Raw genomic sequence first — 14,895 nt, forward strand, 5'->3', positions numbered from 1 at the left:
TGCCTGCCCAGACGGCCTCATAACACGGCATCTTCTCCACTAGCTGGAAACTTAGCCTTTCCCAGGCTCAGCAAATCCCCGGGTTTTTACTCAAAGGACACAGCCACTGCGCTCCCCCCGCCCACCGAGTGGATGTGTTGAACTGCTGGAAGCTTCCATGCCAGGACGATGTCGGAGTTCAGGGCCTGAGTGTTTTGTTCTGCAAGTCAGTTCCATTAACACCCGAGTGGAGTGTGTTTGCTGTGATGTCAGAGTAAACGGGGACCACAGCAGCTCCCAAAGCCCAATCGCCCGGCCATCCTCCGCTGGCTCCACCTGAACGGCTGCGGATCTCCCAGACCCCGAGCCTGGGCCCCTCCCGGCTGTGGGCCGGGCCGTGTGATGTGGCTGCCAGGTCTCCTCCGGGGCTGCCGCGCGGTGCACGCGCAGAGCTCGATAAATGAAACGAACCTGTAACGATGTCCGTCACAACGCGCGGTGCAGGCGTCCGGAGGCCTCTCCTGGCTGATTCTGCTGTGTTTCTGCCCATCGCCCATCAGCGGCGGAACGTGGACGCTTTACGAGGGCTTTGCTTCATGCGCGTTTCCACCCTGGCTGCCTCCCCCATGCGATCTGGAGTTGCTCTCAATAAAAACAGAAGCACAGTCAGCCTTCCTAGAAACGCACACACAATTAATTGCAGACAAAAGACAGAAGCCCTGATTGGAAAGCCAAGTGAACAAGGGAAAACAAGAAATTCTGAATAAGGAATCTTCCAAGTCTCCTGCCAAGGAGGCAAAGAGGAGGTGGGAACAGCTGTGAGCTCGGGGAGCCCCGGAAAGAACCTTCCACGGTCACAAATTTACTGAACCGTGAGCTTGTGGAACAGACCCACAGTCGGCCTCCCTTCCCAGCAGGTTGTAGGCGATTTGAAGCAGGAAATGACCTATTGTTCACAGGCGCTTTAATGTCACCGACTATTTGACGAGCCTGCAAAGCAGCCAGCGGACACCGCCCTGATGTTCAGCCACCAGGGAGACTCCGAGAAGAGCCTCACTGGGCTCCGCCCACAGACGCCGGCACACAAATGCCCTCCACCTGCTGCTCCCCCAGCTCTGCGTTGACATTTCCTACACATGTAAAGCCCAAGGCCAGTGCCACCTCCTCCGGAAAGCCCTCCTTGACCAACCTAACTCCAGAGACCTTTCCTGCTCAACACCAGTGGCCCTCTGGAACTTCCTGGCACGTTCTGACGGTCACAGGAGCTCTGTGAGCCTCTCCTGTGCCCCCTGGGGCTCTGAGCCTGCACATCCTTGTCAACCTCCGTGTCCTGAGGTCGCTGGCACCTGGCGGGACCTTGGCAGACTTGCGTGGGATTGACTCACATGTAGAGTGAGACGCCGCCCTGCTGGAAGTTTGAGACTGCCCCACCAGTCAGGCATGAGAGGAAGCTACTGAGGAAACTTACTCTCAGGGTCAATCAAAACTACAAATCAGGCTGTGAGCTTTTCCTTTTTTTTTTTAAATCACTGCTGAAATTTATCACATATTTTTTCTTTCCACAGACTTTTTATTTTTTAGAGCATTTTTAGGTTCACAGCAAAATTGAGAGGAAGGTGCAGAGATTTTCCACAAATCCCTGCCCCGCTACACACACAGCCTCCTTCATCACCAGCATCCCCACCAGACGGCACCTTGGTCACAGGCGACGAGCCTACACTGACGTCATGGCCACCCATGACCACCCAGAGCTTGCACCGGGTTCACTCTTGGGGTGTACACTCTGTGGGTCTGGATAAGTTTATAATGACACGTAGCCATCATTATGGTATCACACAGAGGATTTTCATATTTCGCCCTAAAAATCCTCTGTGCTCTGCCAGTCACCTCTCCCCCCACCCCTCAGCCCCCTGGAAACCACTCATCCTTGTACTGTCTCCATACCGGTGCCTTTGCCAGAATGCCATATTGTTGGAATCACATGGTATGCATGTATCCTTTTCAAGTTGGCTTCTTCCACTTGCCAATAAGCCTTTAAGATTCCTTTATGTCTTCTCGTGGTTTGGTAGCTCATCTCTTTTTAGTGCTGAGTAATATTCCAATGTCTGGAGGTCCCAACAGTTTATCTGTCCATTCACCTACCAAAGGACATCTTGGCTGCTTCCAGGTGGTAGCAACTAAGAGTAAAGCTGACGCAAACACCGTGTGAAGCCCTGGGTGGACACAAGCTTTCGACTGCTTTGGGTAAATACCAAGGGGATGCCTGCTGGGTCGCACGGTGAGAGCAGGTGTGGGTTTGCAAGAATCTACCCAGCTATCTTCCAGGCGGCTGCATCACGCTGCGTCCCCTCTGGCGACAGAGTTCCGGCTGCTCTCATCCTGCTGTGAGGCTTCTTTGGTTTGGGGGGTTTTTGCTTGTGGGCCTCTCACTTTTTAAAAACCTGTTACATCTTTCTTCTAAATATAAAAGGTCAGGGTATGAGAGACAATCCATCATCATACAGGCCACCGTCTGCGGGCAGTAGGGAGCCGCACTCCAGCCAGGGTGGCCCCAGTTAAGGAATCCACTGGCTGCTGACCAGTGGGAGATTCTCTTCCAGCTTCCCGCCAGCCCCGAGTTACCTGTAAAAGGCAGACAATGAGCTGTGGACACCTCGGTGTTTCAGCAGCTTCAACATTATGTCACGGTTGAGAATATAAAGTTTCCTCGGAAATTTCAATCCTCAGTTTCTCAGTACGTGTCACCACCACCATCCATCACTCGACAGGGATGTCCTGGGCACCTGCCAGTGATCCAGCCACTATGCTGGGTTGTGGGACCATGGTTGGAAGCAAAATACAGTCCCCACCTTCAGGGAGCTTACAATCCATGGGGAAGACCAACCACCAATGAGAAACAACATCTTGCTGTCCTGAGGACACCCCTCTTTGGGCCCGTAACCCTGGAAGGGCAGGGGGTACAGCTGATCAGGAAGAAAAAGAGAGACAAAGTTTAGGTGAGGAGCCCAGGAGGACGTGCAGAAGTGTGACTTTGGTTCTGGGTCCTGTGTGCCCTCCAGGACAGACTGCACCCCGTTGTGGCGGCTCGGGAGATGAGGAGAGCGGAGAATCCAAGAGTGGTGCGTCCGGCAGCGCAGGGCCTCCCGCCACATCAGGAGGGGGCGGCCTTCTGCCCAGACGGAGGCTCCGCTGGATATCAGTTACTTGTTGAGTTCCTGCCTGTTTCCTCCTGGGGGCCCTGAAAGGGGCTGAGGTCCAGGAGGGAAGACATGACTCCTGATCAGCTTCCACTGTCGCCTCCTCCAAGGAGCCTGCCTGACCTCCGAGTGGACCTGACACCCCACATGCTGCCCCTGACGTGGCTTCTCCCCGTGGCTCTTACCACCGTTGCAGATGCACAATTCCCTGTGTGATTATTCCAGCAACGCCCGTCCTCCACTGCACTGAAGCACTAAAAAGGCAGGCCGGGCGTGAGCTCCCCACCGCCAGGACCCCAGGCCCAGCTCAGCCCCGGCTGCGACAGGAGCTCAGCAGACACACGTGGGGCCAGCGAGTGAAGGAAGGCCGGGCGGTGCTCCGGAAGGTGGGGCAGGAGAGCAGGCCCAGCCCCACATACGGGAGGAAGGGTGCGGGAGGCGGGCGGCCACCACTGAGCAGTGACCACCCAGTGCCAGCAGTGCCGGCAAGTGCGCCTTTGCAGTCCAGAACCAGCAGGGACGGTTGCTTATGGGAGGTGCGCAACAAGCGTCCCCCAGCTTTTGAGGATGGCCCAGGGGTCAGGCCTGAGCAGCTGGGTGCCTGGAAATACTATTCATAGAAACTGGGGGCTGGGAAGGGGGAAGCAGAGCAGATCTGCGACCAGAGATGGAGAGTTCTTTTGGGATGTTAAACTCCAGTGACACCGAGAGGACCCGGTCAGGCACACTCAAGCAGCGGGCACTGATCTCCACTGACACGAACCACCAACTACTGTAGGAGCCCAAAACTGGCTGGTGTGGATCAACCCCTATTTAGGACAACTCTGAGCTCTTATGGAGTCCAAATTAAAACCACAGAACCCAGCTTACTATGAAACCAACTTCACTGGAAATGGGCCAGGTGAGGTACTGAACACAGCATCACTTTGGTTTTTTTCTTAGCAGCTGGCAGTGATTAGATTCGTTTCCTCTTCAAACGGATTTCCTGCCAGCCCACATTTGTCTTTTCCCTTCGGTGTGCAATGGGGAGCAGCTCATTGACAAGCACAGGGGTGGGAAGGGAGACGGCCAGGAAGGTGAGCACGTGCACTTGTGCATGTGTTACCGCGGCACGACAGGCCAAAACATGGGGAGACGCGGTGTCGGGGCAAGGAAGGGCGACTTTCTTCGGAAAGCCAGCGGACGGAGAAGATGGCAGACTAATGTCCTGGAGAACCATCTTCCCCAAGTCAGAATTCAGGCTCCTTTTATACTTAAAAAAAGGGGGGGGAGGGGTGTGGCTGGTCATTGCAAACTTCTTGGTGTAGGATTCCCTTGTTCTTGGAATCCTTTGTTCCTGTAGCTGCCCACGTGGCTCAGACCATGGTGTCCCTCCCTGTAAACCTTCAACAAAACAAACTTTACTGTCTATTCTCCAACTTATCTTTATATAAATGGAAAAGTGCAATACTCTTAAAGGTCACAGCGTTGAGAATAGGTCATCCTGTACATTTCAGGCTAGAGGCAGCATTCTTTTACAAAAGGTGCAGAACCAGCATGACTCAGCCCAGGGAACAGAGCACAGGGTTAGAGCTCAAGGAACAGATCTACCCTGGAGTCAGGTTTGTTCTTTTCTGTTACACGTGAGTGTGCTCTGTGTGCATGGAAAGGGCCCGTGTGCACACCAAACTGCACCTGTCTCCACGCACTGCCCATCTCAGTGAACGGGCTCCCCCTAACCGCCTAAGGAGGCATTTCTAAAGAGAGGACCCGCTGCAGAGCACCCTTGGGGATCCTGAAGGACCCTCATTTTTTATGCACTGAACAGAGGCTGTACTTCCAGGCTTTGAGGGAGTCATTCCTTCAGAGCAAAGACCATGAAAGCCTCTGGAAGAGAAATGGACTCAGGCGACCACGCTTCTGCTGGGGAACCACGCGCAGAGGGACCCTCCAGCGGTACTCACTGCAGCCGTTGCAGTTTAACTGGAAAACCCATTGTTTCTGGCACAACTGTCTGAATCAAATGTTCACACCTGTTTAAAAAAAAAAAAAACGGTAGTAACAAAAGGAAACAGCACTGCCTTCCATTTGTGAAAGGCGTGCGGTCCCCGCGTGGCTAATGAGACGGGTGGGCGATTCCCGGAGAGGGGTCTCTGCGGGCGCGGAGGGCGGGTGTCCCCCAGCCCGAAAGGGTTGAGGCCCAGACCCGGGGGAGCGCAGGGAACCAACCGGGCGTACCTCATGCTCGTCCGCGTGGCGCTGCCGCACCGGCCTGAGAGCCAGGGCCGCGGGGCTTCGCAAAAGGCAGCGCGGCCACGCGCCCGCCTCCAGGGCCTCGAGCACCGCTGTTCGCGAAGCCCGGAGGTCCCGCAGGGCAGTCGCCTGCCGGACCAGCGCGGACCGGACCACCGCGAAGGCCCTTCCCGCTCTCCTCCACGCACGTGGCCGGGGCCCCTCACAAACATGGCCACCGCCCGGCCTAACCGTGGCGGCCGCAGAGCCCCACGGGAGGCGCCCCTCACAAACATGGCCGCCGCCCCGTCCGCTACGTAAAACTCCGACTTTGTTGGATCACATGCCTGGAGAGGCCGGGTTGTGATTGGCCAGCCCTCTGATGACGTCAGACGCCGCGCCGCGAGCCGAGGGCCGTCGGTTCACTGCCCCGCTGGAAAGCGTTAGGCCGGGCGCGGGGCTTTGGCGGCGGCGTTGGGGGCGGCAGTTCGCCGCTCACACTCATGAGGAGCCGGAAGGTGAGGGGGCCGAGGCCGGGGGGAGCTGCGCCGGGCCGGGCGAGGGCTCTGGCCGCTGGTTGTCTGGGGGCGGAGGAGGAGCCACGGGCCGCGCCAGAGGAGGGGGATTCGGCCGGGGCCTCGACGCCGGGAAGGGGCTCCCGGGCCACACCTCCCGGAAGGGGGCCAGGGCCCGCCCCCGGCGGGGAGCTCCCGGACCACAGCCCCAGGGTGGGGACTCCAGGGCTGCATGCCAGGAGCGGGACTCTGAGGCCACGGCCCCGAGAAGAGAGGGGGATCCCAGCCCAGCCCCGGGAACGGGGCCCCGTCTCCAGAGCTGGCCTGGACCCCCTGCGCTTCTGATACTGCCTGGCCAGGGGTTCGCGTGCCCCTGCTGCCGCCACCCGCGCCCGGGGTCGCTCAGCGTGTGACCTCGCTTGGTCCCGCACGGTTAGGGGTCCCCCCGGGAGGATGGTGAGGATTGAGGGGCACCCGTTCCTGGCACTCGGCCGCTGGCGGGTGGTTGAACTGGGGCGAGGGACTGGGACACGATGCGCCCCTGCCTGGGGAGGGGTCGCCTTCATGGCGGGCCCAGGCCGAGGGGCCCCTGGGGGATGGGAGCTGCACCTGGGCTCCCCTGACTTGCTTTCCTTTTACTCTTTGTCCCTTGGACCCTGGAGTGTGTCTCCCGAAGACCCCACGTGGTTGGGTCTCAGCAGTGGCGCTGCCCCGGCCCCGCGTCACTGCCTTTTGATGGATTGTTTAGTGGGTTATTGACTTGGTTGGATTCACACGTCGTTTTCCTTTTTGTTTTCTTCACACCTCTGTTTTGTTTTCCTGTTCGAATGTAGCATTTTAGTTCAATAATTTTTTTCACTCTTTTTCCCCCCAGTGATTGCTCTAGGTTAACCATGTACCTTGTAAGCTGGCAGGCCCAGTTTCAGATTGCACTAGCTCAGTTCCAGTGAGACACACAAATGTCACTCCTGTTTAGCTCTGTTCCCTTAACCCACTTTTCTGGTGTGTGCTTTTAACGTTTAATGTTACAAACCCTATGATACACCGTCATGAATACTTTACCACCTGTGGTCATTTCCTTAGCCGGGGGCAGCCTTGCTCCCACCCACCTGCTTTGTGCTGTTATAGGCAAATAGAGCACATTCCTGCACACATTGTGTACCCAGTGTATGCAGTTGCTCTTCACATCACCCAGGGGAAGTGGGTCATACGCATGTAAACGGCCTCCTGTAAGAACGCGATTACCTTACTGTTGGGCTCTTTTCTCTGTGGACTTGAATTACCGGCTGGGGTCACTTGCTTTCAGTCTCAAGAACTTCCTTTAGCATTTCCTGTAAGGGGCGCCTGCAGCAGCAAATGCCTGAAGTGTTTTTGTCTTAATTTTTTAGAAGGATAGCTTTGTTGGGTATAGTATTCTTGGTTGACAGTTCTCTCTTTGAGAACTTTGAGTGTCTGAATGTACCCACTGTGATCTGGCCTCCACTGCTTCCGCTGATTCAGCGGCCTGTTTATTGGGCTTTGCTTGTAAGGAGTCATGTTCCCCTGGCTGCTTCCAAGATTTTCTCCTTGTCTTTGCTTTTCAGCATCTGTACAGTGTTGCGTCTGTTTATAAATCTCTTTGCATTTATTTATCATATTTGGAGTTCCATTCTTGGAGATTTCTGGATTTTGTGGATTGTTGTTCTTCAGTAAATTCAGGGAGTTTTCAGCCATTATTTGTTCTGTTTCTCTTCCTTCCTCTCTCCTCTTACACGTGTGTGCAGCACTGAACGGTGCCCCCGTCTCTCCAGAGCGCTCCCCGTTTTCTGCGTTCTTGTCTCTCTGTCCCGGGCTCGTTCGTGCAGCCCAGCAGGCTGTCTTCCAGTTCACGTGCGCGTGCTCTGCCACTGCACACCCACCATTGAGCTACCCCTGGTGAGCTTTTTACTTCAGTTATTGTAATATTCAACTCCTGATTTACCATTTGATCGTTTTCTAATTTGTCCTTTTATTGATGATCTCTATCTGATGCAATCAGCCATCAAATCTTTTTTCTTAGTTCTTGAACATGTTTATAATGGCTATTTTGAGATCCTTTTCTGATAAATTCAACATCTGATCAATCTCACAGGCAGTTTTCGTTGCCAACTTTTATTCTAGTGTACGGGTGTGTGTTCCTATTTCTTGCATGCTTAATAATTTTTTGTTGAAATCTGGGCATTTTAGATAATATATTTCAGCACCTCTAGGGACTGGCCCCCACCCCACCCCGGGGCTTGTTGCTGTCAATGTGCTTTTCATTCGTTTAGTGACTGGGTGGATTATCCTAGTGCTGCTCTCGGGGGCAGCACTGGCAGTGCCCACCGCCACCTGGCTTGTCACCTGGGTCAACAGTAGTTTTAGGAGGGCTCTCTTCCCCCCTCTCTCTGACCACACCCAGCTGTTAAACTCCACCAGTTGCCAGCTGACGGCTCAGTTGTTTCCAGTGATGACACGGCATAAATTTTCTGCAGACTAACCCAGTCACATTCTGGCTTCTTTAAAGGAACAGTTTCTAAGGTCACTGTTTGATACTTGTTCTGACCCCTGAAGGGCTCCCTCTGCTGTGTTGTGTGATTCCCTGGTTCTTCCCTGCAGACTAGCCGGCTTACAGGTTACCTCGATTCTCCTCCCAGCTGCTTTTCATCGCAACGTCCACTGTCCTTGAGGACCCCTCTGGCACGAGCTTCTCCACACTCCGCTGTCAGTGCAGAAGGAAGAGATGGAGAGCTCTAGGTTTTGATGCCTAACTCTCCCCTGGGAAGAATCTCTGTGCCGGGGCTTCCTGGCTGGGGACAGTGGCAGGCCTTTCTGTGTGACGCCCTGCTCTAGGAGCTGAGTGCCGGGAGCGAAGTGGTGGGCAGCAGCCTGAGGCGCGCCCACCTCGCCAGGAGGGGCGAGGGTGCTGGGGTCCTGGTCTTAGTTCTCTGGCTCCACGAGCGGGGTCTCGGCAGGAGGGAGTCCCCTCCTCTCAGCCGCGCCTACTGGGCACCTCAGCCTCACAGCAGGTAGGGTGAGGACAGAAGGAGAAAGGCAGCCATCCTGCTCCCCGGGGGAAGGCCCCAGCCTGGGAGCTGGGCGCGGCCCCTGAAGTTCAGACACTACACATTTGCACCTGGGTCACCACAGTCGTTCAGGTGTTCTCGAGTAACTGTCCTTCATTTTGCTCTCCCGTAGGGCCACTTCCACAGATTACGAGTGCTTGTACTTTGCACCAGTGTCACTGAGGCGAGGGTCGGTGGAGCGCCTTGTTCGCACTGCGGAAGCTGCCCTCTCCTTCCTTACGTCACTGGCTTTTCTTTACCTCCCCTTTAAGTGCTCTCTGCCAACTGTCACGTTTCTCAGAGCCAGCGGCCACCTCCAGGGGCCTCCAGAGGCATGAGGGCTGCAGGCTGTGGGCGGGGATGAAGGGGATGGGGGTGGATGAGAAGCTGCTGCAAAGATCTCGGGACCCGCTTGTGTGCTTTCTGACTTCTTTTCCCGCCATTGGGCGCTCGCCCTCATCTGGCCCCATCTGCGTCCCTGGTCCTGGCCGTTGTGACGGCCGCTGTCGGGCCCTGCCTGCTACGCCCTCTTCCCCAGCACCCACCTCTCTCATTTTCACTTTCTCACCTGAGCTTTAAGTGTAGTGTTTTCTAAGTGTCCGCGGTACCGACCCTGGAACAGAGAAAGGAATCTGTGGAAAAGCTGGTGAAATTCAGATACAGGCGAGTCTCGTGAACGGCGAGGCACCGATGCCAGTCTCTTAGTCGTGACAGACGGTCGTTGGCTGCAGGGAATCGGAGCGAGGCTCTGCACCATTTCCCTGAGCATTTTTGTGCTTTTCGGAAAACTTGAGATTATTCCTAAGTAAAATGATTGAGTTTTGTTGATTTAATTAATTCCTTGTTAACTAGACTTTCCTCTGCATTCTGAGTGAGGTGGCAGCGGAGGGTTGCGGGAACGTGGGGTACATCCCCCAGCAGCCGCGCCTTTAAGCAGTCAGAATTAGGACCGGCTCCCTGTGATCTGACGGGGGGCTAGGGGGGTTGTGCTTCTCCTCGTTTTATCAAGAACGTGGACGCCGTAGAAAACTTAAACAACCTTCTGAGCAACGATGCATGCTGCTTATTTTAAACACCCAGATTGACTTAACATCTGCTGACTTACAAATGGAGGCTCTGGAAGCCTCAGGTGAGGGGACGGGGGGCACCCAGGCTTCCCAGACCGTGGAGACAGGACCCTGCACCTTCAGCCCAGACTGCTGTGTGTGACCATGCACGTTCCGGGCACAGGTGTCTGTCTGTCCACAGAGATGACAAAGACATGGGGATGGGAGGGACTGACATCAGGTTTTCCATACTCGGGGACCCTCTGTGTCCTCACGAGGGCGCTTTCTGACCAGCCTCCTGGTCTGGTCCAGCTCGCAGGTGGAGTGCGGTCCTCAGCGCGCCTCCGAGCCCGGAGCTGCTCGGCCCGCTTGGCCTCGGCCCAGGAAGCCGGCATCACCACGTCTGCCCGGACGGCATGTCAGGTGAGCCTGGCCAGCGCAGAGACACGGACTCGGCTGAGCGTCCGCTTTCACACAGCACCTGTCTCGTTAGACAGCGTTGCGGGGAGAGGGCACGGCGTAGGGGGGGAAGCACTTGCAGGGCGCATGCTTAGCGTGGGCGGGGTCCTGCGTTCAGCCCCAGTGCCTCCGTTAAATAAATTAATAAGTAAACCTAATCTCCTCCTCCCCCAAAGAAAAGCACTGAGCACCACTAACAGACCAGGGGAAGGTGGCCACGCCCTCCATCCACATGCTCCCCCCTCAGGGCCGTGGGCTCAGTGCCCCGAGGGCCCCCCCGCAGGCTGGGTGGGAGGGACAGGACCCCGAGGCTGCTGTGAGTCCCATCTGCTCCCTTGAGCCCTGGCCCGGGGAGTCCAGCTGGCCTTGGTTTGACACCAGCCCCTGGCTGAGCGCCTGCTGCGGCCACAAAGCACAGACCCTGCCTTCACGGCTCCCGCTCCAGCAGAGGTGAGCAGACACTAGGGCTGGCTTCATACAGCGCCGCGCGCTTCTGAGTCTGCTCGGGCACCCGACAGCCCTCGGGGGCGGCAGGTGCAGGATGGCATCGTGTGTCTCAATTCTGTCCCTGTGGTGGCAGGCACTGGAATGACCGCGTCCTAGAAGTCACGGGTGTGGCGCGAGCACCATCCCCCAGGACTGAGGCTTCTCTTGCTGCTGCTCCATGATCTGGTGTGTGTGCTCTCCTATTCTCTTGACAGACTTCCTCGTCACACAGAGCCACCGACAGGCGGACTTCCAAGAAGTTCAAGTATGACAAAGGGCATCTTGCGAAATCAGAGTTACAGAAACTAGCCCCCCAGAGGGACCGTGCTGCTGTGCCCAGAGTGCCTTCTGGGACCCCTTGTGAAAACGAGCCTCTGGCATTTGTCAAGGACAGCGCACCGCTCCCGGGAAGGAAGGCCGGCAGTTCCACACAACCAGAGGCGGCGGGCCTCCCCGCAGGGCCCCGCCGGGCTGGGAGCGACGCTTGCCCAACCCAGACTGAGGATGGGCAGTCCCTGCCAAGGCCCAGTGCCCCCTCGGGAGAAGACCCCAATGGCGGCTACACCAGGCGGGCTGGGGCGGCAGAGCCCGAGCCCGGCCCCGGGCCGCTGCAGATGGACAACAGCGCCCTCCTGGACGACGACAGCAACCAGCCCATGCCCGTGAGCCGGTTTTTCGGGAACGTGGAGCTCATGCAGGTGAGGCTGATGCCCCCAGCCCCAGGGGGGCAGCCCTCAGCAGGCCCCAGGCTCGGGCCTGTCCCCCTCCATGCACGGCCGTGAATGCTGCCACAGTGCAGATCAAACGCCATAGGGTTCTGACCGGGAGGAGAGGGCAAAACCAAAACCGAAGTTGATTCACTGCCTGCCCCCAGCTGAGAACGGTTGCCATGGTGAGTGGGGGTCTCGCCTGGCCAGCAGGGGTGGGCGGCGTGGGCCGGTGTGTCCGGACCTGACCTCCCTGCGGGGCAGCTGGCGTGTCTGTGGCTTGTGGTTCAGGGGACACTGCCCCTCCCTTGCTGGGCTGGCTTCGGTTTCTAACCCAGTGCCCTTCCTCGCTCCCGGTCAGCCGGCGGGGGGGTGGGCGCTCCGGGGGTTGGGGGGGAGTGGGAGTCGGGCGCCCCACATCTGCAGGCGGGGCAGGCGCTGCTGCTGGGTGACCTGTGCCTGAGGCGAGTGTCCTCTTCCCTCCAAGGACCTCCCCCCGGCGTCGTCCACCTGCCTTTCAATGAGCAGACGCGAGTTCAGGAAAATGCACTTCAGGGCCAAAGAGGACGACGACGATGGGGACGAGGCAGAGACGTAGACAGAATCCCCGCGCACGTGTGCGCGACTGGCGCAGCCCCGGTCCAGCCGCGCGGTGTCCCCGCGGGAGCGCACTGGGTCAGAGCGGCCGACCCCGCCGCCGGCCGCGGGGAGACCCCGAACTGAAGGGCCCTCGCCTGTAAAGCTGCTGTTTCCGCGGGATGTGTTCTCTGCGTCTGCACATGCGGTGGTGGTTTGAGCCACCCCCTCTCCTGAGAGATGTCTTGTAAAGAAAACCCCACTGGCGCTCTTTAGTTTTGATAATATGCAGGTTTATTTTCCATAATCAAAATTTGATCAGTCTCCTGACTGATCAGTGCGGTTCTCAAAGAGCTCTCCTTTATTACTGTATGCGGAGCTTGTGTTTACCTGGGAAATTCAGCAAAATACATATGGAAAAGAAATAAAATATATTTTGAAAATGTTTTCAAAGAAGTTTATCTCCTTAGCGTTGTATTCCTTCCTAAAATGTTTGGGAGCCAAGTGGCAAAAACGAATCCTGTCTCGTCTGACACTCGTAAGGCTGGCTCAGCCCGTGCACCCACCGCCCAGCGGAGAGGTGAGGGCCAAGCACAGTCCCTGGAGCGTGGGCTGGAAGGGCCACGCCCCTCCTCATGCGTTGGGCATGGGGTCTCAGATGGCAGGTGTTCGCACATCCCTCTTCCCAGATGGCAGGGAAGCCAGCCGTCCAGTGAGGCTGCGCTCTGCGCCGGGGTGTGGGGTTGCCAGGCGCAGCTGCCCTGCCGGAGACGCGCTTGTGATGCGTTCTCACCAGGGGGCTGTGGGGAGGGATGTGGGCCTGCTTGCCTGCTGCCTCCTATCACCAGCTGCTGGCAGAGGACACTAAGGCTGGGGACTAGGAGGGCATCCCGGAGGGAGCCTGGATCCCCAGGCGACGCACAGGGTGAAAACCTGCCTGCACCTCGGGAGGCCTGTGCTGGCTTTTGACGAGTGAGCAGCAGTCTTACTGGGTTTGAGCTAAACGTTTCTGGTTTAGTTACGGCAGCAGCTAGGCTCACCCCCTACGGTGTCCTGTGACCCACAGAAGTGTCTTACCTAACATCATCTGGGGGCAAAATAAAGTGCCCTGTGCAGTTCCCACTCTCCGTGACCCAGCCACGGTGCCCACCTGGAGGCCCCTTTCCCCGCGGCCACTTCACTCCGACGTGGCGCTTGTCCCACCAGCCGCTGTGCCCTTCCCCTGCTCTGCGTGACTTTGGGACATATTGATCCACAAGCTGTTCAGTAATTTGACAGTGTTTCTGGTAAAGCATTTCTATGGCAGCCAGGGAGAATAGTTTACAGCCGGGGGTTCTGCAGGAATGACTGAATCCTGTGCTCAGAAAAGTGGGTCGAGCTGCCTTGGGTCTGGAGATGCTGTCCCACCTCCACCCCTCCACCCCACCCCACCGAGAGGCATCGTCCTGAACCGGCTCACCTGCAGAAGAGGTGCCTGGTTGCATTCCTACCAAAATGCGACGCCTGAACTCCAGGCCTGGGACGCCCGCCCGCTGCTGGCTGCCCGCAGCACGGGGGGAGAAGGGCCTCCCAGCCGGCCCAGGCTGCCAAGAGTTAGCCCCGGGGAGGGCCTGCGTGTTCCTGACTCAGCGCGCGGCGGGCCTGCCTTCCTGCTTCCTCGGGTGTCAGCCGGCTCCCCGCCCAGGTCACTGCTGCTCAAAGCCCAGGGCCCCGGGCAGGCAGACATCTCCCTACAGGTGTCCAAGACGCAGAGGTCCCCAGGGGTCTGGGCAGTGTGAAGACAGGCTTTCTTTGCAGTGGGCAGGTTAAGTGTTGGTCAGCCCCTCCCTAAATCTCTTCAAAGTCTTCCCAGAGTGTTTGGGATTGAAACCCACCTCTTCCCTGGCCTCAGCTGGCAGCAGGGTCTGGGTCCCCCTCAACCCAGCCCATCCTCTTGCTCACCACACCCTCAGCCACGGTGGCCTCTCCGGACCACGGCGCCTCATCTGGCCCCTGGCTCCCTCCTCGGGCCACTGTCCGCTGGAGGGGCCTCTGCCCACCCTCCCCATCACATCCTTTTCTGCGCCTTGCTCCCAGTAGGGGCTGACCGCAGGCTGCCTTCCTTCTGACCCACAAGGCCAAGACTACAGGAGCGCTGACCACCACAGCCTCGTGGGCTGAGCGAGCCCAGCACGCAGCACATGGAGGCCTCGGAAGGTCACCCACCGGCTGCTCCTAGGAAGCCCATTCCGGGCACCGGGGCCTCCCAGCAGTGGAGGACCCCTCCTCCATCCCACACCCACGGAAGTCCCAGACCCTCCCCTCCCAGCGCCTAGATTCTTCTTCCCTGCTGTTGAAAATGGACAGACCAGACCATAAACCCCTATTTCGCAGAGGGGTTCGGCTGCCTGCTCTCCCCTGGGGGTCTGAGGGTTTGGGTGATGCGACTCCTGACTGGTGCCCCCCCCATCCATAATGATCCCCAGCACCCAAGCTCGGGGCCTCGCACCCACCACAGGTGAGAAGGGTGGGGAGGGACGCAGTGCAGGAGCCAATGGCGCTGGAGGGGCGGCCAGAGTCCTAACAGATCAGCTCCCGAGGGGCCCTGAGGGCTGGGCAGGAGCCCCACGTGGAGGTGGGGAGGGTCCTGGTACCAGCCCTGCTGAGTTGCCCTCAGA

The 14,895-nt window shown here is 57.8% G+C and overlaps 1 protein-coding gene across 5 annotated transcripts; it reads left to right on the forward strand.

Annotated features, from left to right (window-relative positions):
• Positions 1-5,745: 5,745 nt before the first annotated feature.
• C13H1orf174 (chromosome 13 C1orf174 homolog) lies at positions 5,746-12,694 on the forward strand. 5 transcript variants are annotated; one of them, XM_045518591.2, is made up of 5 exons: positions 5,746-5,905; positions 10,323-10,433; positions 11,171-11,653; positions 11,769-11,847; positions 12,150-12,694. In XM_045518591.2, exons 1-5 carry the CDS (start codon positions 5,891-5,893, stop codon positions 12,383-12,385), a joined length of 924 nt encoding a protein of 307 aa, XP_045374547.2. In that variant the 5' UTR covers positions 5,746-5,890; the 3' UTR covers positions 12,386-12,694. The 5 variants fall into 5 exon arrangements, with proteins under 5 accessions (XP_045374547.2, XP_010955920.2, XP_045374546.2 ...); XM_045518590.2 differs by having other exon boundaries at positions 5,766-5,905; positions 10,305-10,433; XM_010957618.3 differs by lacking the exon at positions 11,769-11,847.
• Positions 12,695-14,895: the final 2,201 nt, after the last annotated feature.

The sequence above is a fragment of the Camelus bactrianus genome, chromosome 13 (genome assembly GCF_048773025.1).
Source record: "Camelus bactrianus isolate YW-2024 breed Bactrian camel chromosome 13, ASM4877302v1, whole genome shotgun sequence".
Taxonomy (NCBI): Eukaryota; Metazoa; Chordata; class Mammalia; order Artiodactyla; family Camelidae; genus Camelus; species Camelus bactrianus.

Bases quoted from the DNA above. Each gene is read 5' to 3' on its own strand.
- C13H1orf174 (XM_045518590.2), top strand. The intron at 11,654-11,768 runs GTGAGGCTGATG...CAAACGCCATAG, and splicing joins GGAACGTGGAGCTCATGCAG to GGTTCTGACCGGGAGGAGAG. The intron at 11,848-12,149 runs GTGAGTGGGGGT...CTTCCCTCCAAG, and splicing joins AGCTGAGAACGGTTGCCATG to GACCTCCCCCCGGCGTCGTC.